This window comes from Phoca vitulina, unplaced genomic scaffold (genome assembly GCF_004348235.1).
Source record: "Phoca vitulina isolate PV1807 unplaced genomic scaffold, GSC_HSeal_1.0 scaffold11, whole genome shotgun sequence".
NCBI lineage: Eukaryota > Metazoa > Chordata > Mammalia > Carnivora > Phocidae > Phoca > Phoca vitulina.
Window position 1 is genome coordinate 44,166,707 of NW_022589714.1, and position 24,801 is coordinate 44,191,507.

Consider the following 24,801-nt stretch of genomic DNA (forward strand, 5'->3'; position numbering starts at 1 on the left):
TGGCTGGCTGTGTGACCGTAGGCACCAAAGTTCATCCAGCCTTTCTCTGCCCCTACTTCCTTATCTGTGAAATGGACATGTAATAGTATTTCACTCAAAGGGTTATTTTGAGGAGTGAATCAAAGGAATTAATAAGGTTTGTTAAATGAGAAATAAATATGAAGAATATGTATGATTACCATGAACTAATAGAACTCAGGAAGTTATAAACCTGTATCACTTAAGCACAACAGAGGTTGAACATGACTAGGTTTCATTTTGCTTTTTTTTCTGAATTGCCTTACCCTTTTGCAAGTTAAATAGACCCACCCCAGCCCCCATTTGTCAGCTGCATTTATTGTCATCTTCTGGAGTCATTCCCTTTACCTGGCTTTGTTCAAAAAATGTTTTTAATTAATTTTTTTTTCTTTTTTGAGAGAGAGCGTGTGCAAGCAGGGGGGAGGGAGGGGCAGAGGTAGAGGGAGAGAGAGAATCCTAAGCAGGCTCCATGCCCAGCGAGGAGCCTGACGTGGGGCTCAATCTCACGACCCTGAGATCATGACCTGAGCCAAAATCAAGAGTCAGACACTTAACCAACAGCCACTGAGGCACCCCTAAAAATTTTTTTTTAAAACCCACATTTTTGAAGAAATATGCAGTGATGAATTACTTACCCCCTTTCCCTAAGAGCCTAATTATAGCTCACACTTTCCCCTATTTAAATCACATAGACAAGATGTATATGTACTGTGAGAATTCAGCATTTATTTATAGTCTATAAACTTGCTTAGTTCTCTTATTATTGTGTGTTTTTTAGTATATGTTTTATAATAATTCTGATAATTTTTTTTAGAGCTTACTATGTGCTTTGCAAACATCATCTCATTTAATCCTTCCAACAAGAAAAACACCCATGTCTAGGTATTGCCCTCTTGGAGAGACTGAAGTTCAGAGAAGATGACTTCCCCAAAGTGATTCGCCTGGTTAGAGGTGTAGCCACTATTTGAACTCTGACTCTGAAGCTCAAGCTCTTCACATCTACTTTATGCTGCCTCCTGTCTCTCCATGGAGAGTGTCAGTTAGAACGTTGGCACCTAGAGGACAGGCTCCAGATCTGTGAAGTAAGCTTTGCGTAGAGGACTTCAGAGTTCCAGGAACAACTGACACTTAATAAATCTAGTGTGGGAGAGGGGAGAGGGTTTAATTATAACCATAATACTGATTTTGAATGACAGTCTGAATTTTCATTTTTAAAAATGCTCAGGTGAAGTGCAAATATACCTTCTTTTACACATGTTACTGTTTTTTTAGCTAGATGGTGATCAAGCTAGATTAACTGCTTCAGCATGTCTGTGTATGGTCCATGTCCAGCAGCTCTGCTGTATTGGAATGCGTCTTCTGTTCTTTTATCAGATATCTGGTCTGTCTGTTTTGCTTTTATATGTTGCCCTCAGTCCAAATGGCAGGTACATGTCATCTTCTATGCCAGTTTTGTCCAGTAGATATTAAATTAAGCTACTAATAGAGTGAACTCAGAGCTGATTTGTTTGTCCTAGTACATTTTTTTTTCTAGTATTACCAACTTTTTCTTAGTAACATTACTCTTAGGCACTCTGTGGCTTTGGTGGTGTCATTAAATGTAAACTGTGGGTGGTATCTTAATCCTCATAGACATTTCACATCTTCTATCTCCACAGACTTGTCTCTGCCATTTTTAAATGAAATGCACATGGTAGAATCAACTAGAATGCTAGAATTTTGTCTTTTTGCCCACAATATAGAATAATTTACCAAGTAACCATTGCCCTTGCTTTTTCTGTTTTTAATTGTAGTCCCAGAAGAAAATATTGCAACCATGAAGTATGGAGCCCAGGTTGTGAAAGGCGAGCTGAAGTCCGCCTTGTTAGATGGCGATACTCAAAATTATGATTTGGATCATGGATTTTCTAGGCACCCAATTGATGATGACTGCCGTTCTGGCATTGAGATTAAGCTAGGTCAGCCATCTATCATCAATCACATACGGATACTCCTGTGGGACCGAGATAGCCGGTGAGTGATTAGCATGACTTGGACAGAAAATGACATTATGTTTGATTGAGTCAGCCTAATTTTGGTTTTACAAATTTGGTGGTTTATTTCCTTGGGATTGTTTCACTATTTCTCTTGAAGTTTAGTTCTGGGGGAAGAGTTAAAGGCTATATTCCTTTTAAAGAAATGTTTTTTGCTTTTTTTCTGCTTATAAAAGTAATGAATATGTGTTTATCATGGAAAACGTAGAAAATATAGAAAAGCACCAAGAAGAAAGTAGAAATCATTAGTAATCTCACTGGCCATTAATAATCTTTGTATATATCTATCAAGTATATATGTCTAACTAGTATATATCTATATAACTTTGTATATATTTAACTAGTCACACACACATACACATACACAAAACAGAAACCTGTAAAACCACACATAGTTTTACAAAATAAAAATGAAATGTGTAAAGGTTAACTTCACTTTGTAATTAATACATTGTGAACATTCTACTCTTTAAAATAGTCCTCTAAAATACTACTGTTAATGGTTGTTTGGTATTCCACCTTCTGGGTTACCATTATTTATTTACTTGATTCTTTACTTTTGAATATTATAACTTTTTAAATGCATTTTATCCTATGGATGAAGAAAAAAATTGTCTTTTCATGTGTGGATAAATAATCATCCTCAAAACAAAGGAAGTTTGTGAAAAATATTTGGTGGGCTCTAGCCTTGGAACCACCCAGTTTTGTAGCAGCTTCAAGATTCTGCCTTCCCTGATGCACCTCTGACACTTTCACCCACCATAGTTTCTAGGTTTCATCCGTGATGCTCAAAAGTACCAGAGCAGTTGGGTGACCAAGAACTGTCTCTCTCATCACTGCCCATCATTAACCTAAACCCTACATACACAGAAAGTGGTATAGAGTCTCTTAGGCCCTACTCATGCCTCTTTGAGTCTGGTCATGGAGGACATAGTAGTAATGGTGATGATACCTTTGCATGGTAATTCATTTCTCTTGGCACCGCAGGCCACCACTTGGGCCTTTTAGGCCATTTGAACCAAATATGAGGGAAACTTCACAAAGTGGGAGTCGGCATTTCCCATAGAGATGAGTGTTCGAGGTGCCCAGGTTATCTTTATCTGTTTCTCCTTTATTAAGAATATATTTCCTAGGGGCATCTGGGTGGCTCGGTCGGTTAAGCATATGCCTTTGGCTCAGGTCATGATCCCAGGTTCCTGGGATCGAGCCCTATGTCGGGCTCCCTGCTCAGCGGGGAGTCTGCTTCTCCCTCTCCCTCTGCCTCTCTTCCCGGTTTGTGCTCTCTCTCAAATAAATAAATAAAATCTTAAAAAAAAAAAAAAGAATATATTTCCTGATATGTTTCTTGTTGGATATAATATGAAGTTTAGTTGGCAAAATGGAGCTAATTCACATATCATTTCCAAAAGTCTCTGGATTAATAATAACAGTGTAACAATAATACTTATATAGCACTTTCATTACTTTTATGTGGTGGGTTCTGTTCTCAAAGCTTTACGTATATTCACTCATTTAATTAATACTGAAATTAGTATAAAGATAATAAAAGAAAAGGTTAGTATGTTTGAGACTGAAAGTAGTTACCATTTCCATGATGTTAAATACTTATAGGCCACTTTGTTTTAGTGCGTGCATTACATTCATGGGGGACTTAACTTGACCACGTAGCAATTCTTTTCTCACAGAAGTTATCATTCTAAGCAAAGGTAAAAAATTCGGAATCTTAAGCCCAAAATATTCTGACATGTGTTGTAAAATTATATCCTGCATTACTGATAACCCAGAGAGGTTCAATAAAAGGTTATAACCAGTTTGAGACTGAGCGATAAAATGAATGGGAGTGAGGGGACAGCAGAAAATGAGGGGATGACACAAAATAAGCTGACCTTTTCTGGTCACAACTGTTGGTTGCAGGCTGACATTTATGGTCACCTAAATCTTCTGAGATTGTTCCTGTTGATATTACAGTACAAGTAATAACTGCATCTCAAATTTAAATTTGGCTTATGACAGGGGAATATAGATTTGTTCAGTATGGGACCAGCATCTAATGGTCCAGGGTAGCTGACTAGGGGAGGATGATGGGCTATTTTCATTACTGCCAGATTATTAGCTGCCAAATTCTATGTTGTCCCCAAAAGAAACGCGCATTATCTCTTCACCCATGTCATTTATTTTTCTTCAGGCTGCATATTTGTGTGGGATGGTGGGAGACTGGGAGAGAGCAGGAGATAAGCTGGCCTTTCCAGGGAACCATTCTGAGTTGGCTGTCCTGAGAGAATAGGGCTGAGCACCCAGACTAGGGAGGGTAGAAGAAGTCGCACCTCAGACTTCTCGATTTTCTGTCCTCTCTCTGTCATGGCTTGAATCTGCTAGTACAGCGGAAGCAAGGCATCCTGGCTCTGTTTGAAAAGGAACAAATGTCTTACGTGTCGGGTATGTGCCCAACAGGGTGCTAGGCCCTGAACAGATGAAGATGACTATGGCATGCTCCTTGTTCTCAGGCAGCTTGTGATCTAACAAGGCATACAAGCATGCGGAGAGGTCATTTCAGTACATTGTGGTGCATGCTGTGATAGCGGGATCTATACAGATTTTAGTATTATCAGCATTTGATTGTTAGGCAGAAAGTTCTGATGATAATTGGATTGCTATGGAGAAAATGTGTGTTACAACAGTATGTAACTTTTTGTATCTTTTAACATTTTATTGAAGTATAACTTGGTTTTGTTATTTTAATATGGTGCTTTTTTCTGTGTTTTTCCTTTTGATTCATAGGTCTTATTCATACTTCATTGAAGTATCAATGGATGAACTTGATTGGATCAGAGTGATTGATCATTCACAGTATCTGTGTCGTTCTTGGCAAAAGTTGTATTTTCCAGCCCGTGTCTGCAGGTTAGTTCTCCTGGCTAATTAATGATTTTGATGTTTATTTAAGGAGATGTGAACCTTGAGAAACGGGCTACATTAAAGAAGAAGACTTTTTCAGGATATCAGCTACCAGATGCATCCCAACTAAAAAACTTAGGGAAAATATGGAAAATGAAGCATCTTAATTCTAGAGTATACTGTGGAACTGTTTATCCACAGTGTTTTGTGCCATACTTATGCAGAAGACATGCAGTGAACAAGAAGGGACAGAGAACACGGGAGAAGTGGAGATGCTCTTTAAGCTCCATGCTAGACACTGAAAGCAGAGTGATTGTTAGGGGCTGCGTTCTTCCCACAAACGCCACGGGAGATATTTCTGGAGGCTTCCCCGGTAGTCCTCAGGGCCAGGAGGAGATTTTTGGATGTTAGTGTGCACGTTCTGAATATCTGTGTTCTTTTCTTAGGTCAGTGCTTATCAGCAGAGTTTGACAGAACAAGTGTGTCTAGTGGGTTGGGTTTGGAGCAGGGGAGGTTGAGCTGGTGGGGCTCCAGGCTCACAGCCTCCCTTCAGCCAGAGCACCTTAGCTTTTATTGTTTTTATGCATTGTAGCCCCATGGAAGGTTGTTTTTAAAAAGTGTTGATGAGCTACTGTTCTGATATTTCATACTGTTCCTTTAGGTTTAAGCCATCTTTTAAACTTTCTGAAATTCTATAAAACCCGTACAATTAATGAATTTGAGAGTTGGGAAAGGTAGACAGAGGCCCCGAAATTCTGCTGGTTTTTTTTTTTTTTTCCTGTTGTAATTTTCCCCTTGGAAATTGCCCTCAGGTATTCCTTACCTTAAAGTCAAAAGATCAAAGGCAGAAAATGATTGGTTCATTTAGTCCGGTGTGGCAAGAGGTGAAGGAAAGGTGTATGGTGGGTGTAAACAAGGGACAATGTGGATCTGGCCTCTTACCCCCTTCTGTCCCCACCCTCATCCATGACCCCAGCTGACCTCCCACTGTGGCTGATTTGGAACAGGTGGGGATGCCCCATAGCACTTATTCTCTCGGTCAGAAGACACCCTTATACTTAGTAAACTTACGATCTAACAGCATCAGGCTGAATTCTTACCTCCACCAAAGGAACTCCACAAAACCTTTCAGTGTTCTGGTACAATAAAGAATGTTGCCTACATTTTTTTTTTATTATTATGGGTGTGACTGGACACAATATTGTTACCCAGGGATCCTCTTGTGTGAAAATGAAGAAAATCAATTTCATTTCCCCAAAGAGAGACTAAAGTGTTGCAGGTCTGGCAGTTGCTGTTTTATCAGAGGAGTTTTGAATGGATTAAAATGAGAGGGACAAGAAATTGAGTGAAGATTTTGTATCTCAGAGCTGCCTAGGGATATTTTGAGAGTGACAGAGGGGCCCCAGCTTGGAGGAGATTGAGTCTGCATTGACTCAGGTTATTATGGTTGTATTGGATTAAAAAATAAGCAGCATAGCAACCAAAGCATCTGATGTAGACTGAAGGACTGTGTGTTTGCATTTAATTTGAAACAAGAGGAACATGACTCCCAGAACAAATCATCATGAATAGAATACTAGCCATGACAGAGTCTGTGAGCTTTACCCACTTGAAAACTCCTGCTGCATGGAGGGGGAGATGTGTGCCCTCAGTCATGATCTATGGCTTTTACAAAATATACTTCCCCTTCTTTATTAATGGGCATTATTTATTTATACTCCCCATTTGTTATTTTGTTTCTTCTGTGTGGCCTTGCTTTTGTTGATGTAACTTTTATGTGTTACAGAGATTGGCTGTGCTCATAATGCTGGTTTTTATCTTGGTACAGCCAGTCCCCAGCTGTGGTCAAGAAGAATTGAGCAAAGGTGATGCTAGAGATAGTGACAACAGGAAAAGGAAAGAGTCGTGATATCCATATTAGTTAAGAAATAAAATTAAAAAGATTTATAACCATGTTAACATATATTACTACATTCCTTTATAAACTCTGCCTTTTGTAATAGGTTGGGATTTGGGTAATATTTAAAAATGAACCTAAGAAAAGTCTCCGTTGATTATCCAAGGGTGTCTTATACTTGGTGTTTCTTTTCTTTTCTTTTTGTAAGATTTATTTATTTATTTATTTATTTATTTATTTATTTATTTATTATTAGAGAGAGAGAGAGAGTGAGAGAGAGAGCAGGGGGGAGGGGCAAAGGGAGAGGGAGAGAAAGTCTCAAGCCGACTCCATGCTGAGCACAAAGCCCAATACAAGGCTGGATCCCATGACCCTGAGATCATGACCTGAGCCGAAACCAGGAGTTGGTCACCCAACTGACAACCCAGGAGCCCCTATACTTGGTGTTTCTTATCTTCACAATCATTTATTGACTATCTAAATAATGTTCTAAATACACATTTTCCAGGGACTTCACTGGGCACATATAAATTCTTTCACTTTGCCTTATTTAGTTAAGTTGCACATTTGTATGTCACCTTTGTTTTTCAGTATCCTTTGAGTATTTGTCTTGCCTCTGATACTAAAATTAAAACTTCTTGGAAGTAAGGAGTATGGATTGTGATCTTTTAGTATTCTTGCGTGATACTCAGGCTATGATCTAGTATGCAGTAAGTACTCTAAATGTTAGCACAGGGTTCATGGGGTCAAGGCACTAACTGTATAATGAGGAGAGATGGATTCAGTATTAATATGTATATATATTCATTGGTACTTTTTATCCATGTATTTGTTAAAATGTGTATCACTGCTAGAAAGGTCTCGGTACATGGTTTACAAATGTAACTTTCTATATTTTCATGAGGAAACTGAATTTTGATGTTAATCCTGAAAGATATGAGTATCATGTATTGAGGAAAGATTACATCAAATATATTCACAAAAGAAGAGAGACACTGTGAGTTGGGGAGTGTGAGATTACCTACCTCTCTCTGAGTCTTGGCTGGATTGCATGTAAATTAGCACTGTGTAGTAAAAAAAACAAAAACAAACAAAAAAACATGGGCTATGGAGTTAGATAGAGCTCTTCTCACTCTCTGATTTCATCAAATCCTGGCCTGGTGATCTTAGTAAAGTTGTGCCTCTCCAAGCCCTTGCTTCTATACCAGTAAAAAAACAGGAATAACAACAGCATTTATGAGTCTGCTGTGGAGGGTTTAGATGACATAGCATGTGTACAAACATGGACTACAGGACCTGGCCCAAAGTAGAGGCTCAGTCACTAGTGGCTTTTATTTTTATTGTTTTTTTTGTTTTTATTATTTTTATTATTTTAAAATTGTTTTTATTATTTTTTTTCCCTAAATTTTGAGACTCTCAACTGGTGTTTGACCTTCAGAGAAAAAGAGCCATTTTTGCCATCCTCTCTGGCCGTGGTGGTGCTCACTGTGAGGAAATTTTTCCTGACCTCAGGAGCCTAGTCTCCCCGACACGTTTCCAGATTGCCAGTCCATACACAGCAGTCCAAAACATGCCTTAAACGGTTTGCTCCATCTTTATAACCTGCCCAGTGGTGTGTTCCCAACAGTTTTAATGTATTTTCATTTTGGTAAAGCATTTTTTTTTATTGTAGCAAAATATATATGGCATACAGTTTGCCATTTATATATCTGTGGGATGCAATTCAGTCCGCTCTTCACCTCACTAAGTAGTGGACATTATCTAGTGGCAATAGATAGGATAACGTCAGGCTTCAAAGCCAGAGTGATTGCTCCAACCGTAATGGTGAACGGACAGAAATGATCTGCTCTGTCCTCCTGGGTCCTGTTTAGGAATGCGTTGTAGGTTAAGTGGGGACTGCTCTGTGTGGCCAAAAGCCTAGACTAATAACTCCCCCCGCTCAGCTCCTTCCTGGGGATGAAGAAAAGGGACTTGTCCATGTTATTAGTATGGTCTTTCATATGCTCTCAGAACCGTGTTCTGTCTCACCAGCTTTCTCTTTCTCAGGAAAAGGCCATTTCTGCTTCAGCTTTACATTGTCTTCTTGGCTATCTAGGAAGCTCTCTTCAAGCCCTTCCACGGCTTTCCTGGATGCCAGAGCCCAGGGCTGAACAAAAAATACTAATAAGGAGTGGCAAATATGGAGTGCCCTGAGGTGTTTTAAAACACTTTCTGGCTGTTTCTCAACAGGGTGCTGGTAATTTGGCAGCCATATAATGTTGCCAAAATAGGAGAAGACTTGAAAACATGGGTGTGAGGGGTAGAGGTGGATTTCAGAGCCTGCAGATGGCTGGTAGCTGGAATCACAAAAGTGTTTCTGGGGCAAAACCCAGGAGTTGAGGGAAGGAATAGCACCTGAAAGCGCAGCCTGTTGAGAGAGGGAAGAAAAGAGTAGACAGCAAACGCCTTTGCTGCAGGGGCTGGGCAGACAGGAGAGCGGAGTCCGAAGGGGCAGTTACTGAAGAGAGGCCAGAGAAGGCCCTGGAGGGATGGCCACAGTTCAAGCAAGACCGGGCTTCTGCCTTTCATTTTGTTTTTAAGTACCACCATGGAAATGTCTTGTTCATGACATTTTTATTATCAAATTATAATGTAGGACATATTTTAAATATCGGTAAAGCTTGTCCTCTGGTAAAGTTGTATCCAGTTTCTACCAATAGCACATGAAAATGCTCTGTCTCTGAGCCCTTAACCACTGCAGGCTTGTCAACACTGCCAATGTGAGCTATGATTTGTTAAAAAAAAAAAATCTTAATTTAGATTTCTTTTATCATCAGTGAGGTACAGTATTGTTTAATAATGGCCATTTGTTCTTTCTCATTTATGAAAAGCCTATTTTTATCTTCTGCATATTTTTATTCTGAGGCAGTTATCTTTTTCTGTCTTATCAGAACTTTATTTTGATATACTGATATATATATATATACCGTCTTTTTGCTTGTCATGTATTGTGCAATTTGTTTTTAGTTTTTACTGTTTTACTGGTACTTTTTGCCATATAGAATTTTACTTTTTAAAAAATGTAGTCCAATCTCTTAATTCTTTTTTTTTTTGATCTCTGGTGGTTTGCAATCATGTTTAGAAAGGTGTTTCTCACCCCAGCATTAAAGAATGTTATATTTTTATAAGTTTTTTCTACTATTTGTTATTTTCATCTTTATATCTAGATGTTTAATTCAGCCAGAACACTTTTTGTGTGTGTTTTTAGGTAAGGATAGTCAGTTGATGAGGACTATTTAATAATTGTTACTTACCACAGGAATGTGAATAGTCATATTTATCATACACTAAATTCTAGCATATACTCTACTCTGTTTAACTGATTTCTTTGCCTATAGCTGAAAGTGTTTTAATTATTGTAGTTTCCCTTCCCTCCTTTTTTTCTTTTCTTAGAATGAGATATTATAATGTGCCAAATGTGTCATGGAGAAAAGGAAGGGTGTTATAGAGCATCTGCCAGCCTGTCTTCTGGTCTCAGTGGTCGCATTAGAGGCCATAAATGATGATAAACATCTCACTAGCATGGTTCTACTCTCACGTACAACAAGAAATTTAGGCATGCTTCACCAGCTAAGGAAATAGATTTTTCTTCATTTATTCATCTGTTGTTCATTCATTCATCACTCACTCATTCCAAAATAAGCTCCTACTTTGTGTTATGCTGTACTTGATACCCAGGACACAACACCTGAAGAAGACTAACACGGTTTCTGCTGTCATGGAATCTGGGAGGAACCAATCTCAACAAGTAAGAAGAACATATCAAATCGTTTTAAGTGTTGTAAAGATGGTACTGTGATAGGGACTGGGTTCAGGGGAAGGCATGTGTGGGTGTGGGGGGGAGATATTTGCAATAGGTGGTCCGGGAAGGCCCGAGAGGGGAGATGGTATTTTTGACTGAGGTGAAAGGAGTGATATTTTCTGGTCATTGTTTTAGATATTTAGCCTTTTTTCGGTGTACATTGACTGTTAATCAGGAGTAACGGGTCTACTGTAGGAGGCCTCATTAGATGAATAGTAAAACTGTACTGTGTTTTGGTATAGGGCACTTTAATCTCTTTTATTGCTACCATACATTCCAGGTCCATCCTCATCCCTGCCATCATTAGAGCAGTATAATTTTTTTTTACCCATCTTCATTAGATTATAGTACCTACACAGTGCTGTAGATCTACAGGACATAAAACAAATGAGAAAATAAACATTGCTATTTATGGAAGCATTCTTTCCCAACTGTATTCACATGGTACAAAAGCTGTGTGTCTTTCTTTTCTCTCTTGATCTCCCCTGCCCCCATAACTGGGCATTGATATATTTATTTACTTTTAAAGGAAGGCACTTTTACATTATTCATTGGTTGACCAGGATGCTTTAGAATTGTAGCTAGAACTATGCTGAGCCTTTACTTTCTTTATGTGATTGTCCTCTTCAGAATTCAAGAAATGCCTTATTCAGATATAAAGGAAAAAGGAATAGTTTCACTTTAAAAAAGTAATCATTTTCATTCCTACTTAGTTTGAATTGCACCCCTACCTACAACGCTGATGTCATAATTGAACTAGCATAGAGCAACCCTGCACTCAGAGGAACGTTGTCTTCTAAGACTGCAAAGCAAAATGTAGCCACATGGTGTCACTAAATCATAACAGTTTTACTTGTGGCCAAAGAGAGGTTGAAATTGCCTTTTTTTCTTTTTTAATCAAACGGTATTTATATATAAATTGTTCTGAAGTCTGTGATTTGTGAAGTAACGCGTGAAACTGTTTGTACCATTTAAGTCTTTCAGCTCATGTGAAGCATTAATTACGTCCGAAGTCCGTAGATAGACATGCAGGTACTAGCCGGCTCTTGACTCCTCATCTACACAGGGTAGCACATATGTGGGCCTCTGTAGGACAATTATTCAGTTTCATACAAATAAGGTTTTTTTTTTTAAATCTTCCTTTGGAATTTTGAAATAAATAGAAGAGGAACTCAAAGGAGATTGAGCCATTAAATATTTATAAGGAATCAGGGAGCAGAAGAAAGGAGGATGAGGAAAAGACAAGATTACAGGAGCTCGGGAGCGACAGGAAGGGGACAGTCTAACATTGATTGAGCGTCGTCTCTGGCCAGACACATCATTACCTTGTGTGATCCTCACAATAGCTCCACGAGAGAAATGCCACTAACCACCTAATTTTACAAACAAGGAAATTGAGCCTTAGAGAAGCTAAATTTGCAGGTCCCTCGGAGCGCACAGTTAACATCACAGTCCTACATTGCCTCTGCAGGATATGAGGTAAAGAATCAGCTCTGGTGTAGCCGAGGAGGAGACATACAGCCCTGAAGGAGCTCTTGGGCAGCAGCAGTTTCCAGGAATGCCAGGAGAGAGGGCCCCGAGTGGCCCCAGCCTGCTCTGCTAGCCCTGGGCACAGCCGCCCCGACTACGAGGCTACTGACCCTGTGGATGAGGAGGATGAGGATGCTGAACAATTGGGGACGTTTTCACTTTTAAAATGCTCCAAAGGGAGTGTAGCAATCCTTTATCTAGGTATATTTTGTCAGTTTGTCAATAGAGCTTTGAATTCTCCGGCCCTTTAGTTCCTAATAAGATCATTTTAGACTTTATTATTACATAGTGAGCCTGATGTTCTTACCTCCTGATTTGTTTTGCTTCCACTGTGTTTAGAAATATACTTATATATTATGGAGTCTCTTCATGAGATCTCTTCACATCCTGAATTGCTGTTTTTCTTTTTTAAGGTTTAGAAATTCTCTATTTATTTTCACCTACAATCCTCTTATTAGGCCAAAAGAAAAAAAAAAAAAAAACCCGCTGTGTTTTATATTCAGTAAGACCTTTGAGACACGGCTGCTTGTGCTTAAGTTATTCAATTGCATCCAGGCTTTTTTGTTTCATTTTGTTTAAAGGGTAATAACACACCGAACTTTTGTGTGTACAATGGAGGAGTTGGAATATGAGAAAACAACAGGGTTGTCCTTTTCCTTTGCATTTTATTTTATAATTTTAGAATGTAAATTAGTGTCTTTTAATAAGCCTATTGTATGAGATGATGTTAATAACACTAATGACCTGTTATTATTGCCACAAACAGCCGTTGTCTGTTTTTCATTCTGGAAGGGCAAGAACTATATTTGGTGGTGCTGATAGTTGCTTCCTAAGCAGTTAGGCCCAGGATCAAGTTCAGACAGCAGCTCTCTGGTTGAGCGTCAGAATCTTTTTTCTCATGCTTTCACTCTCCTCAGTACTACTCTGTTACTTACAGCCTTTATTCATGTGGACATTCATTCAACAAACATGCACTGAACACCTGCTATACTGTAGGCACTTAGGTTAGCTGTCAGGCATAAAAGGATGAACAGGACACAGTCTGCTCTTCTTCTAAGGATTGCTAAAGTAAAGTATCGATAAGTGTAATAATAAAGGAGTATATAGCTTATGCAGGAACATAGCTGTGGGGGTTCCTACAGAAGAGAGGGTTTGAACTCAGTCGTAAAGGACCAAGGGATTGAGCAGGCAAACAAAAGGAGAAAGGATGTCCTGTGTATGCAGGACACTTGCCAAAGGCAGAATCTGCACTGGATTTGGCCAGACCTGAACTCTTTTCTCAAAACTCTCCCATCATTGGGTCCTTCTGCTTCCCTAACTTCATCCTTGGTTCTTATTAAAAATGCCTTATTTTGTCTCACCAGTCAAAGTCGTCTATTTACCACTTACCTTCCCATACCTCCCTAAGCTCTGAGACGTGTACATGAATAACAATCCTTCTCTCTTTATGTGACCTTGTAGAATTGTTTCAGGGATCTGGGACTTGGTTTTATTTAAAGTTATTTTTTTTTAAAGATTTTATTTATTTATTTGAGATAGAGAATGAGAGAGAGAGAGCACATGAGAGGGGGGAGGGTCAGAAGGAGAAGCAGACTCCCTACTGAGCAGGGAGCCTGATGCGGGACTCGATCCAGGGACTCCAGGATCATGACCTGAGCCGAAGGCAGTTGCTTAACCAACTGAGCCACCCAGGCGCCCCTAAAGTTATTTTTTTTTTAAACTTCTTTCAACAGGATTAGAAGACTCCATGGGGAGAACTGTAAATTAGGTTAATTTTCACAAATAATACTCAGAGAATAGTAAAAATTCCCAAGAAGCAGAGAAAAAGGACCTGTTCTGGAGCCAGGATTTGAGTGAATGTGTCTTTCGCTTAGAAAAATAATGCATTTCCTTAGGTACTTCATTGTTGAGTACATGCCACCGGTAAAGAAAATGACATTAGTATATCAGTTTTCCTCCTTGAGATCTCTTTTTGGAACCTGTTTTTGTACTACATTTATTTATGGAACTTAGGAAATCCTGAGCAAGGAAGCCAGGGTCTGAGCTACTGGGCATGGGACTGTGGGTCTGTCAAGTAGAAAGCGAGGGAGAAATAGAATACAGAGCCATCTGGGACTCTGGGCTCCTTAATATGAGTGAGGGGCCTCCAGCATAGGTGAGCTATGGAACTGGGAACCGGAACCCAGGCATCAATGGAAATGGTGAGAAAAGTTTTCAGGACCTCCCACACAGTTTCTAGAGTGAATCAGAAAATGCTATCAATGGAGTCAAGCTTCACTGACTTTGCTTTTTGAAAGATCAAGAAGAGGGAAGGACAGCTAGATCTCAGATCTTGGAGGTCAGAAAAAAGAACTTAGACACAGATTTATTTGTGAATTACATAGTCATTTCTGATCCTGTTTACTTTGGAAATGGTAATCTAAAGAAGATATTGGTTAAGTAGTTAGTAATTTCTCAGTGGAGAGTTAGGCCTATGTATATTAACATTTCACCCCACACGGCCTAGCAGAGATTGCTCTGACCTTTTAGCATTTATAGCTTAAATCACCCAATTTGGCCATTAATTACATAATATATCTTGTATGCCTCTCTAATTATTTTGTTGTCTCTGGACCTCACTGTATATTCCTTTGGTAGTAGTTGCTCATCAGGTATGTTGGTGAATCTCTTTAGCCCTCTAACATTTCTGAATGAAGGTGCCTGAATAATAATCTATTTTTCTGGAAAAATCCTTTTAACATTGCTGTTTTTTTGCCAGTGTTAGAAGGAGATACTAGGAAATAAGATTTTGTAATATTTCTTTCCACAGAAAATATGCTCATAGAGGACTGTATGCACAAGTCCCATGGTTAATAAAACCATCAGAGCTTTCTCAGTGATCATAATAAATGGTACAAGTTCCCTAGATCAGGGTGCTTTCTGTGGATACAAGGTTGGCTCAGGGGAGAGCGGACCAGAAGTGAAACCAGATTGCTTGTCTGCTGCCAGAAATTCTGGGCAACATGCCAAACTTGGTTCACCTTCTAAAAATTCATCTCCCAATATGAAAATAGAGGGCTCGATCCCTGCAAGGAATGGTGGTAGCATGAACACTTGGACTTCCTTCAGCCGAGGGGACTTGATCAATGTGAGGAAAGGTGGGGGAACCGATCAGTGTGGCCTGGCAGCTTTGACCCCATTTATGAGTGTAATATTTTCTTTAGCAGTCTTACTTCATTATGTTTCAAATTATAATTTCATAAGTTGATCATTGTTCTTCCAAATAATGTGGGTCATATATACACATGAATATGTTCTGCCTGATAGGAAGCTGTAGGTTTAATTTCTAATAGTCCTAGAAATTCTGTGCACATTATGAAGCTATTAGGATATAACAGCTGTTTTAGTTCTTTCACCCTGCAAAAGAAATGTGATGCAGACTAAAATGATCAGTAATTATGTATTTTGAAAGGTAAAGCTCCGGTTATAGAAAGAGCTAATTTACACATTAGATACTGATAAAACTACAGTATGCTATGAGTTTCAAAGTTAGCGTTATCTCTTGCCTAAGACTATGAAAGAGAATCTGTGCCAAAAGACATTTTTCCCTCTTTGAAATCCTCTTTTGCATTGCCTATTGTAATTTTGAAGTTGCAAATCAACAGTAATGAAGAACTGCTTGATATTTTTCTAAAGAAAAAAATTAGAAGGAATGTGAGAGGGAGTAGGATTTAGAAGGATTTTATTTTATTTCTGTTGATCAGTGCCTGCCATCTGCCTTCCATTTAATGTTGTAGAAGCATGCATGCGTTTCCCAGTTCTGAACAGATGATGTGCATGGTTTGTTGAGATATATGTGTATTCTGGATGTGTGTGTGTGTATATATACCTACAGTGCTTAAAATCACACTTAAAGTGTAAAACAGATAATGAGTCTCCATTTTGGGCTGATTTGCATATTCGGCTCTTGTACACAAAACAAAAGACTACAATGACACTGATTTTCTTTTCTACTTTAGAATCAGCACTAACCAGCTGTCAACAAATATTTTGATTAAACACTTTCCTTTATTGGGGAACTTTGGGGCACATTCTTTGTATAAACATATTGTTTTCTTTGATTTCAAGGGACATACGTTCAGTATGATTCATGGATGCAGCACACCGGTAAGCTGTCATGCACAAAAATATATTTTTCTCTGTAAACTTCCTTTTTACCATTGATTTCTCTAGGGCAAAAATGTGGCTCAGAACAGAATATTCCAACTCAGGATATTTGCCTGAAATAAAGGTGGAAAATAAATGTATAAGCCTGCTTTAAGTAAACTGAAAAATTTAAAGCATAGATTCCCTAAACTGGACTTTTCCAAGAGATTTTTAAAGACTTAACAGTTCCTCTAATACATTTAAAATATGATTTGAGGATAGACATTTTGTTAATAGTTTGACAAATATTCATTTAGTCTTCTGTGTTCAATCATACATAAGCATGTTATTTATAAAAGTGGTATTATGGAGTATATACTATTTTGAAACCTTGCACATATATATTTATATTCACTGTGGCTGTTGTTCCATGTCAGTCCATAAACATTTGCTTTATCCCTTTTAATAGCACAATATTCTGAATTTGCTGTTGTTTACCTAACAATCCCCTACTGAGGGACTTAGGATGTTTTTAGTTTTACTATTCTAGAACACTCTAGTCTTTGGATACTTATCTGATTATCTCTTCATATGGGCAGAGTCAAAGGATATGATCATCTTAAAATGCAAAACATATTGATAAATGCCATCCAAAAGCATTATACCAGTTTATTCCCACCAGGAGTATATGATAGGACCTATTTCTCCATATCCTCATCAACAATGAGCATTATCATTGTTTTTAATCTTTTGTCAAGCTGATAAGCAAACTGGTTTCTCATTTGTTTTATTTTGCAGATTTTTTATTGTTTGTAAAGTTAATTGTGCATCTGTTTGTTGATAAGCATCTGTATTTTCATTGAGAAGACGAAATTTGAGTCGGCCTAAAAGAATGGGTTGAGTTTTGATTGGGTAATTTTAGAGGGCTTTTTCTGTGATGTCATCTAGGAAAGTGATTCTCAACTGGGGGTGATTTTGCCCCCCCCCCCCCAGGGGACATTTGGCAACGTTCAGGGACATTTTTGGCAGTCACAATTGAGGGGCAGGGTGCTACTGGCATCTCGGGAGTAGAAGGGATGCTGCTAAATTTCCTACAAAGTACAGGACAGCCTCCTATCACAAAGAGTTATCCAACCCACAATGTCAACAGTGCCAAGGATCAGAAACCCTGACTTAGGAAAAGGTTGTGATAATTCCATATGTGAAGGGGGCTTGAATTAGGATGTCTTTGGTTAAAATAGAGAAAGAGAATAGCTCTGAAAGACATTCAAAGGAAAAACGAGTCAAACTCAATGACTGGTTGACTATGGAATATTAATGACAAAGAGTTGAGGCAAAGAGAGCTTCCAAGTTTGGAACCTAGGTGGCCAGGAGGTGGGATGATATTGGTGGACAGGAGTTGTGAGGGAGCCAGTTTGAGCTACTTGCAGAATTAGTACTTAGGAAACAAATGGTGACACTCGGCTATTTCATCTGCTTTGCTTTTTTTTTTTTGCTTTTTTTTTAATTATGTTAATCACCATACATTACATCATTAGTTTTGACGTAGCGTTCCATGATTCATTGTTTGCGTATAACACCCAGTGCTCCATGCAGAACATGCCCTCTTTAATACCCATCACTAGGCTAACCCATCCCCCCACCCCCTCCCCTCTAGAACCCTCAGTTTGTTTCTCAGAGTCCATAGTCTCTCATGGTTCTTCTCCCTCTCCGATTTCCCCCCCTTCATTTTTCCCTCCTACTATTTTCTTTTTTTTTTTGACATATAATGTATTATTTGTTTCAGAGGTACAGATCTGTGATTCAACAGTCTTAACACAATTCACAGCACTCACCATAGCACATACCCTCCCCAATGTCTATCACCCAGCCAGCCCATCCCTCCCACCCCCCACCACTCCAACAACCCTCAGTGTGTTTCCTGAGATTAAGAATTCCTCATATCAGTGAGGTCATATGATACATGTCTTTCTCTGATTGACTTATTTTGCTCAGCATAATACCCTCCAGTTCCATCCACGTCGTTGCAAATGGCAAGATTTCATTCCTTTTGATGGCTGCATAATATTCCATTTTATATATATACCACATCTTCTTTATCCATTCATCTGTCGATGGACATCCTGGCTCTTTCCATAGTTTGGCTATTGTGGACATTTCTGCTATAAACATCGGGGTGCACATACCCCTTTGGATCCCTACATTTGTATCTTTGGGGTAAATACTCAGTAGTGCAATTGCTGGGTCGTACAGTAGCTCTATTTTCAACTTTTTGAGGAACCTCCATACTGTTTTCCAGAGTGGCTGCACCAGCTTGCATTCCCACCAACAGTGTAGGAGGGTTCCCCTTTCTCCACATCGCCGCCAATATCTGTCGTTTCCTGACTTGTTAATTTTAGTCATTCTAACTGGTGTGAGGTGGTATCTCATTGAGGTTTTGATTTGGATTTCCCTGATGCCGAGCGATGTTGAGTACTTTTTCATGTGTCTGTTGGCCACTTGGATGTCTTCTTTGGAAAAATGTCTGTTCATGTCTTCTGCCCATTTCTTGATTGGATTCTTTGTTCTTTGGGTGTTGAGTTTGATAAGTTCTTTATAGATTTTGGATACTAGCCCTTTATCTGATTGTCATTTGTAAATATCTTCTCCCATTCTGTTGGTTGTCTTTTGGTTTTGTTGACTGTTTCTTTTGCTGTGCAAAAGCTTTTTATCTTGATGAAGTCCCAATAGTTCATTTTTGCTCATGCTTCCCTTGCCTTTGGCGATGTTTCTAGGAAGAAGTTGCTGTGGCTGAGGTCAAAGAGGTTGTTGCCTGTGTTCTCCTTTAGGATTTTGATGGACTCCTGTCTCACATTGAGGTCTTTCAACCATTTGGAGTCTATTTTTGTGTGTGGTGTAAGGAAATGGTCCAGTTTCATTCTTCTGCATGTGGCTGTCCAATTTTCCCAACACCCTTTGTTGAAGAGACTGTCTTTTTTCCATTGGACATTCTTTCCTGCTTTGTCAAAGATTAGTTGACCATAGAGTTGAGGGTCCATTTCTGGGCTCTCTATTCTGTTCCATTGATCTATGTGTCTGTTTTTGTGCCAGTACCATACTGTCTTGATGATTACAACTTTGTAATAGAGCTTGAAGTCCGGAATTGTGATGCCAGCAGCTTTGCTTATCTTTTTCATAATTCCTCTGGCTATTTGGGGTCTTTTCTGGTTCCATACAAATTTTAGGATTATTTGTTCCATTTCTTTGAAAAAAGTGGATGGTCTTTTGATAGGGACTGCATTAAATGTGTAGATTGCTGTAGGTAGCATTGACATCTTCACAATATTTGTTCTTCCAATCCATGAGCATGGAACGTTTTTCCATTTCTTTGTGTCTTCCTCAATTTCTTTCATGAGTATTTTATAGTTTTCTGAGTACAGATCCTTTGCCTCTTTGGTTAGATTTATTCCTAGGTATCTTATGGTTTTGGGTGCAATTGTAAATGGGATCAACTCCTTAATTTCTCCTTCTTCTGTCTTGTTGTTGGTATATAGGAATGCCACTGATTTCTGTGCATTGATTTTATATCCTGCCACTTTACTAAATTCCTGTATGAGTTCTAGCAGTTTTGGGGTGGAGTCTTTTGGGTTTTCCATGTAAAGTATCATATCATCTGCAAAGAATGAGAGTTTGACTTCTTCTTTGCTGATTTGGATGCCTTTGATTTCTTTTTGTTGTCTGATTGCTGTGGCTAGGACTTCTTTTTTTTTTTTTTAAGATTTTATTTATTTATTCATGAGAGACAGAGAGAGGGAGAGAGAGAGAAGCAGAGGGAGAAGCAGGCTCCCAAGGAGCAGGGAGCCCAATGCGGGACTCGATCCCAGGACCCTGGGATCATGACCTGAGCCAAAGGCAGATGCTTAACCATCTGAGCCACCCAGGCACCCTGTGGCTAGGACTTCTAATACTGTGTTGAATAGCAGTGGTGATAGTGGACTTCCCTGCCGCGTTCCTGACCTTAGGGGGAAAGCTCTCAGTTTTTCCCCATGGAGAATGATATTCGCTGTGGGTTTTTCATAGATGAGTTTTATGATATTGAGGTATGTACCCTCTATCCCTATACTCTGAAGAGTTTTGATCAAGAAACGATGCTGTACTTTGTCAAATGCTTTTTCTGCATCTGTTGAGAGGATCATATGGTTCTTGTTCTTTCTTTTATTAATGTATTGTATCACATTGATTGATTTGCGGATGTTGAACCAACCTTGCAGCCCAGGGATAAATCCCACTTGGTCATGGTGAATAATCCTTTTAATGTACTGTTGGATCCTATTGGCTAGTATTTTGGTGGGAATTTTTGCATCCATGTTCATCAGGGATATTGGTCTGTAATTCTCCTTTTTGATGGGGTCTTTGTCTGGTTTTGGGATCAAGGTATTAGTGGCCTCATAAAACGAGTTTGGAAGTTTTCCTTCCGTTTCTATTTTTTGGAACAGTTTCAGAAGAATAGGTATTAATTCTTCTTGAAATGTTTGGTAGAATTCTCCTGGGAAGCCATCTGGCCCTGGGCTTTTGTTTGTTGGGAGATTTTTGATGACTGCTTCAATTTCCTTAGTGGTTATAGGTCTGCTCAGGTTTTCTATTTCTTCCTGGTTCAGTTTTGGTAGTTTATACACCTCTAGGAATGCATCCATTTCTTCCAGATTATCTAATTTGCTGGCATATAGTTGCTCATAATATGTTCTTATAATTGTTTGTATTTCTTTGGTGTTGGTTGTGATCTCTCCTCTTTCATTCATGATTTTTTTGGTTTGGGTCATTTCTCTTTTCTTTTTGAAAAGTCTGGCCAGGGGTTTATCAATCTTGTTAATTCTTTCAAAGAACCAGCTCCTAGTTTCATTGATCTCTTCTACCGTTCTTTTGGTTTCTATTTCATTGATTTCTGCTCTGATCTTTATTATTTCTCTTCTCCTGATGGGTTTAGGCTTTATTTGCTGTTCTTTCTCCAGCTCCTTTAGGTGTAGGGTTAGGCTGTGTATTTGAGACCTTTCTTGTTTCCTGAGAAAGGCTTGTATTGGTATATACTTTCCTCTTAGGACTGCCTTTGCTGCATCCCAAAGATTCTGTTGCTTTGGGATGGAATGTTCTGAATATATCTGTGAAGTCCATTTGGTCCAGTGTATCATTTAAAGTCTTTATTTCCTTGTTGATCTTTTGCCTAGACGATCTGTCCATTTCAGTGAGGGGGGTGTTAAAGTCCCCCACTATTATTGTATTGTTGTCGATGTCTTTCTTTGCTTTTGTTATTAATTGGCTTATATAATTGGCTGCTCCCATGTTAGGGGCATAGATATTTACAATTATTAGATCTTCTTGTTGGATAGACCCTCTAAGTATGATATAGTGTCCTTCCTCATCTCTTATTATAGTCTTTGGTTTAAAATCTAATTTGTCTGCTATAGGATTGCCACCCCAGCTTTCTTTTGGTGTCCATTAGCATGGTAAATGGTTTTCCACCCCCTCAATTTCAATCTGGGGGTGTCTTTGGGTCTAAAATGAGTCTCTTGCAGACAGCGTATCGATGGGTCTTGTTTTTTATCCAATCTAATAGCCTGTGTCTTTTGATTGGGACATTTAGCCATTTACATTCAGGGTAACTATTGAAAGATATGAATTCAGTGCCATTGTATTGCCTGTAAGGTAACTGTTACTGTATATTGTCTGTGTTCCTTCTGGTCTATGATACTTTTAGGCTCTCTCTTTGCTTGGAGGACCCCTTTCAATATTTCTTGTAAGGCTGGTTTTGTGTTTGCAAATTCCTTTAGTTTTTGTTTGTCCTGGAAGCTTTTTATCTCTCCTTCTATTTTCAATGACAGCCTAGCTGGATATAGTATTCTTGGCTGCATATTTTTCTCATTTAGTGCTCTGAATATGTCCTGCCAGTCCTTTCTGGCCTGCCAGGTCTCTGTGGATAAGTCTGTTGCCAATCTAATGTTTCTACCATTGTAGGTTACATATCTCTTCTCCCGAGCTGCTTTCAGGATTTTCTGTTTGTCTCTGAGACTTGTAAGTTTTACTATTAGATGTCGGGGTGTTGACCTATTTTTATTGATTTTGATGGGGGTTCTCTGTGCCTCCTGGATTTTGATGCCCATTTCCTTCCCCAAATTAGGGAAGTTCTCTGCTATAATTTGCTCCATTATACCGTCTGCCCCTCTCTCTCTTTCTTCTTCTTCTGGGATTCCAATTATTCTAATATTGTTTCGTCTTATGGTATCACTTATCTCTCGAATTCTGCCCTCATGATCCAGTAGTTATTTATCTCTCTTTTTCTCAGCTTCTTTGTTTTCCATCATTTGGTCTTCTATATCACTAATTCTCTCTTCTGCCTCATTTATCCTAGCAGTTAGAACCTCCATTTTGGATTGCCCCTCATTAATAGCCTTTTTGATTTTGACTTGGTTAGATTTTAGTTCTTTTATTTCTCCAGAAAGGGTTTCTCTAATATCTTCCATGCTTTTCAAGCCCAGCTAGTATCTTTAAAATCGTCATTCTGAATTCTAGTTCCAACATCTTATTAATGTCCGTATTGATTAGGTCCCTGGCAGTTAGTACTGCCTCTTGTTCTTTTTTTTGAGGTGATTTTCTTACATCTTGTCATTTTGTCCAGAGAATAGATGAATGAGAGAAGAAAATGCTAACAGGGTAACAACAACCCCAGAAAAATATACACTAAACAAATCAGAAGAGACCTGAAACCGGGGGAAAAGAAAGGGAAAGAAAGAAAAAAGAGAAAAAATAGAAAAAGAAAAAGATAAAAACAAACAAAAAACAAAATATGATCAAATATGATCAGGCTGGTGCGTAGATCAGTGCCACACTCTAGATTTTGGGCATATTTTGGTCTGTTAGAAGAAAGTGCCTCCCAAAATTTTAAAGAAAGAAAAACTTATATATGTACAAAAATAAGGGTAAATATGATGAAGGGATGGAATATGACTGTAAACATGAAAATTATAAAAGATTTTATACAAGGAATCGATAAGAAGTTGGTTGAAAAAAGAAAGAAGAGGATTTAAAAAAAAAAGGGAGTGAATGTGATCAGGCAGGAGACTAGAACAAAGCCATACTCTAGAGATTTAGGGTATATTTTGATCTGTTAGAAGAAACTGTATCCCAAAATTTTAAGGAGAGAACAACTTATATATATATATACCAAAAATAAGGTTAACTACTATGAAGGGATAGAATATGACTCTAAAAATGAAAAATAAAAAAGATTTTTTAAAAAAGGGATTGATAAGATGTTGGTTGGAAAAGGGAAAAAGAAAATTTTTTTTAAAAAGTTAAAAAAAAAAAAACTTTGAAAGACTAAAGAATCATGGGAAAAAAGCCATGAATTCTATGTGCAGTATTCCCCCAGCTCTGGAGTTCTGCTGTTCTCATTGATCGGTAAACTTGGTCTTGGCTGGCTGTTCTTGCTGATCTTCTGGGGCAGGGGCCTGTTGCCGTGGTTCCCAAATGTCCTTGCCGGAGGTGGAATTGCCCCACCCTTGCCGGTCCGGGCTAAGTAATCTACTCAGGTTTGCTCTCAGGAGCTTTTGTTCCCTGCAGCCTTTCAGTACAGCTTTGAAGGACGAGAGTGAAAATGGCGGCCTCCCACCTCTGCCCCGGAGGAGCTGAGAACTCGGGGCCCCACTCCTCAGTGAGGCCCCCAGAGAAAAGCAGTCAGTCACTCCCATCTCCCTGTTCTCTGGCCGTACTCCGTGCTCACCCGGCCTGTGACCGAGTGTTTGGCACCCGACCCCATTTGGAGTCTCCAAACCCAGCAGATCCCTGCGGTGCGCTCCCGCGCCGCTCCTCCCGGGGGAGGAAGGGGAGTCTCCCCGGATCTGCCGCTTGTTGGGTCCCTGCTGGAAGAGCGGTGGCCCGACTGTGCCGCAGATCACGGTTTATGGCAACCCCAAGCTGAGAGCCCACACCTTGGCTCCGTCTCTGCAGCCAGCTTCCCCGCTCCAATACCTGGGAGCTCTGCCACACTCAGGCACCCCTGGTCTTTCTGTGACCCCGAGGGTCCTGAGACCACAGTGTCCCATGAGGATTCCACCCCCTGCTTAGCCACTAGAGCGACGTCCCTCAGTGGAGCAGACTTCTGAAAGTTTCAATTTTGTGCTCCTCGGCTCTATCACTTGCCAGAAGTGGCCCATGGAGGCCCTCTCCCCCGCCAACTATCTTCCCGAATATCGCCTCGGATTCACTTCTCCACACGTCCTACCTTCCAGAAGGTGGTTGCTTTTCTGTTCAGAGAGTTGCTGCTATTCTTTTCTTCGATCTCCTGTTGAGTTCATAGGTGTTCAGAATGGTTTGATCCCTATCCAGCTGAATTCCTGGGACCAGACGAAATTTAGGTCTCCGACTCCTCCGCCATCTTGCTCCTCCCCCCCGCCTTTGCTTTTATATAGTGAGATTTTTATTTTATGTGTGGT

General features: G+C 39.3%; 1 protein-coding gene across 2 annotated transcripts in view; it reads left to right on the top strand.

Annotated features, from left to right (window-relative positions):
* The window catches only part of BTBD9 (BTB domain containing 9), a 415,915-nt gene that overhangs the window by 52,018 nt on the left and 339,096 nt on the right, over positions 1-24,801 (top strand). For both annotated transcript variants that reach the window (XM_032409888.1, XM_032409889.1), the window contains exons 5-6: positions 1,812-2,031; positions 4,830-4,949. In XM_032409888.1, coding sequence (XP_032265779.1) covers positions 1,812-2,031; positions 4,830-4,949 — 340 coding nt within the window. The remainder of the gene's footprint in view (positions 1-1,811; positions 2,032-4,829; positions 4,950-24,801) is intronic.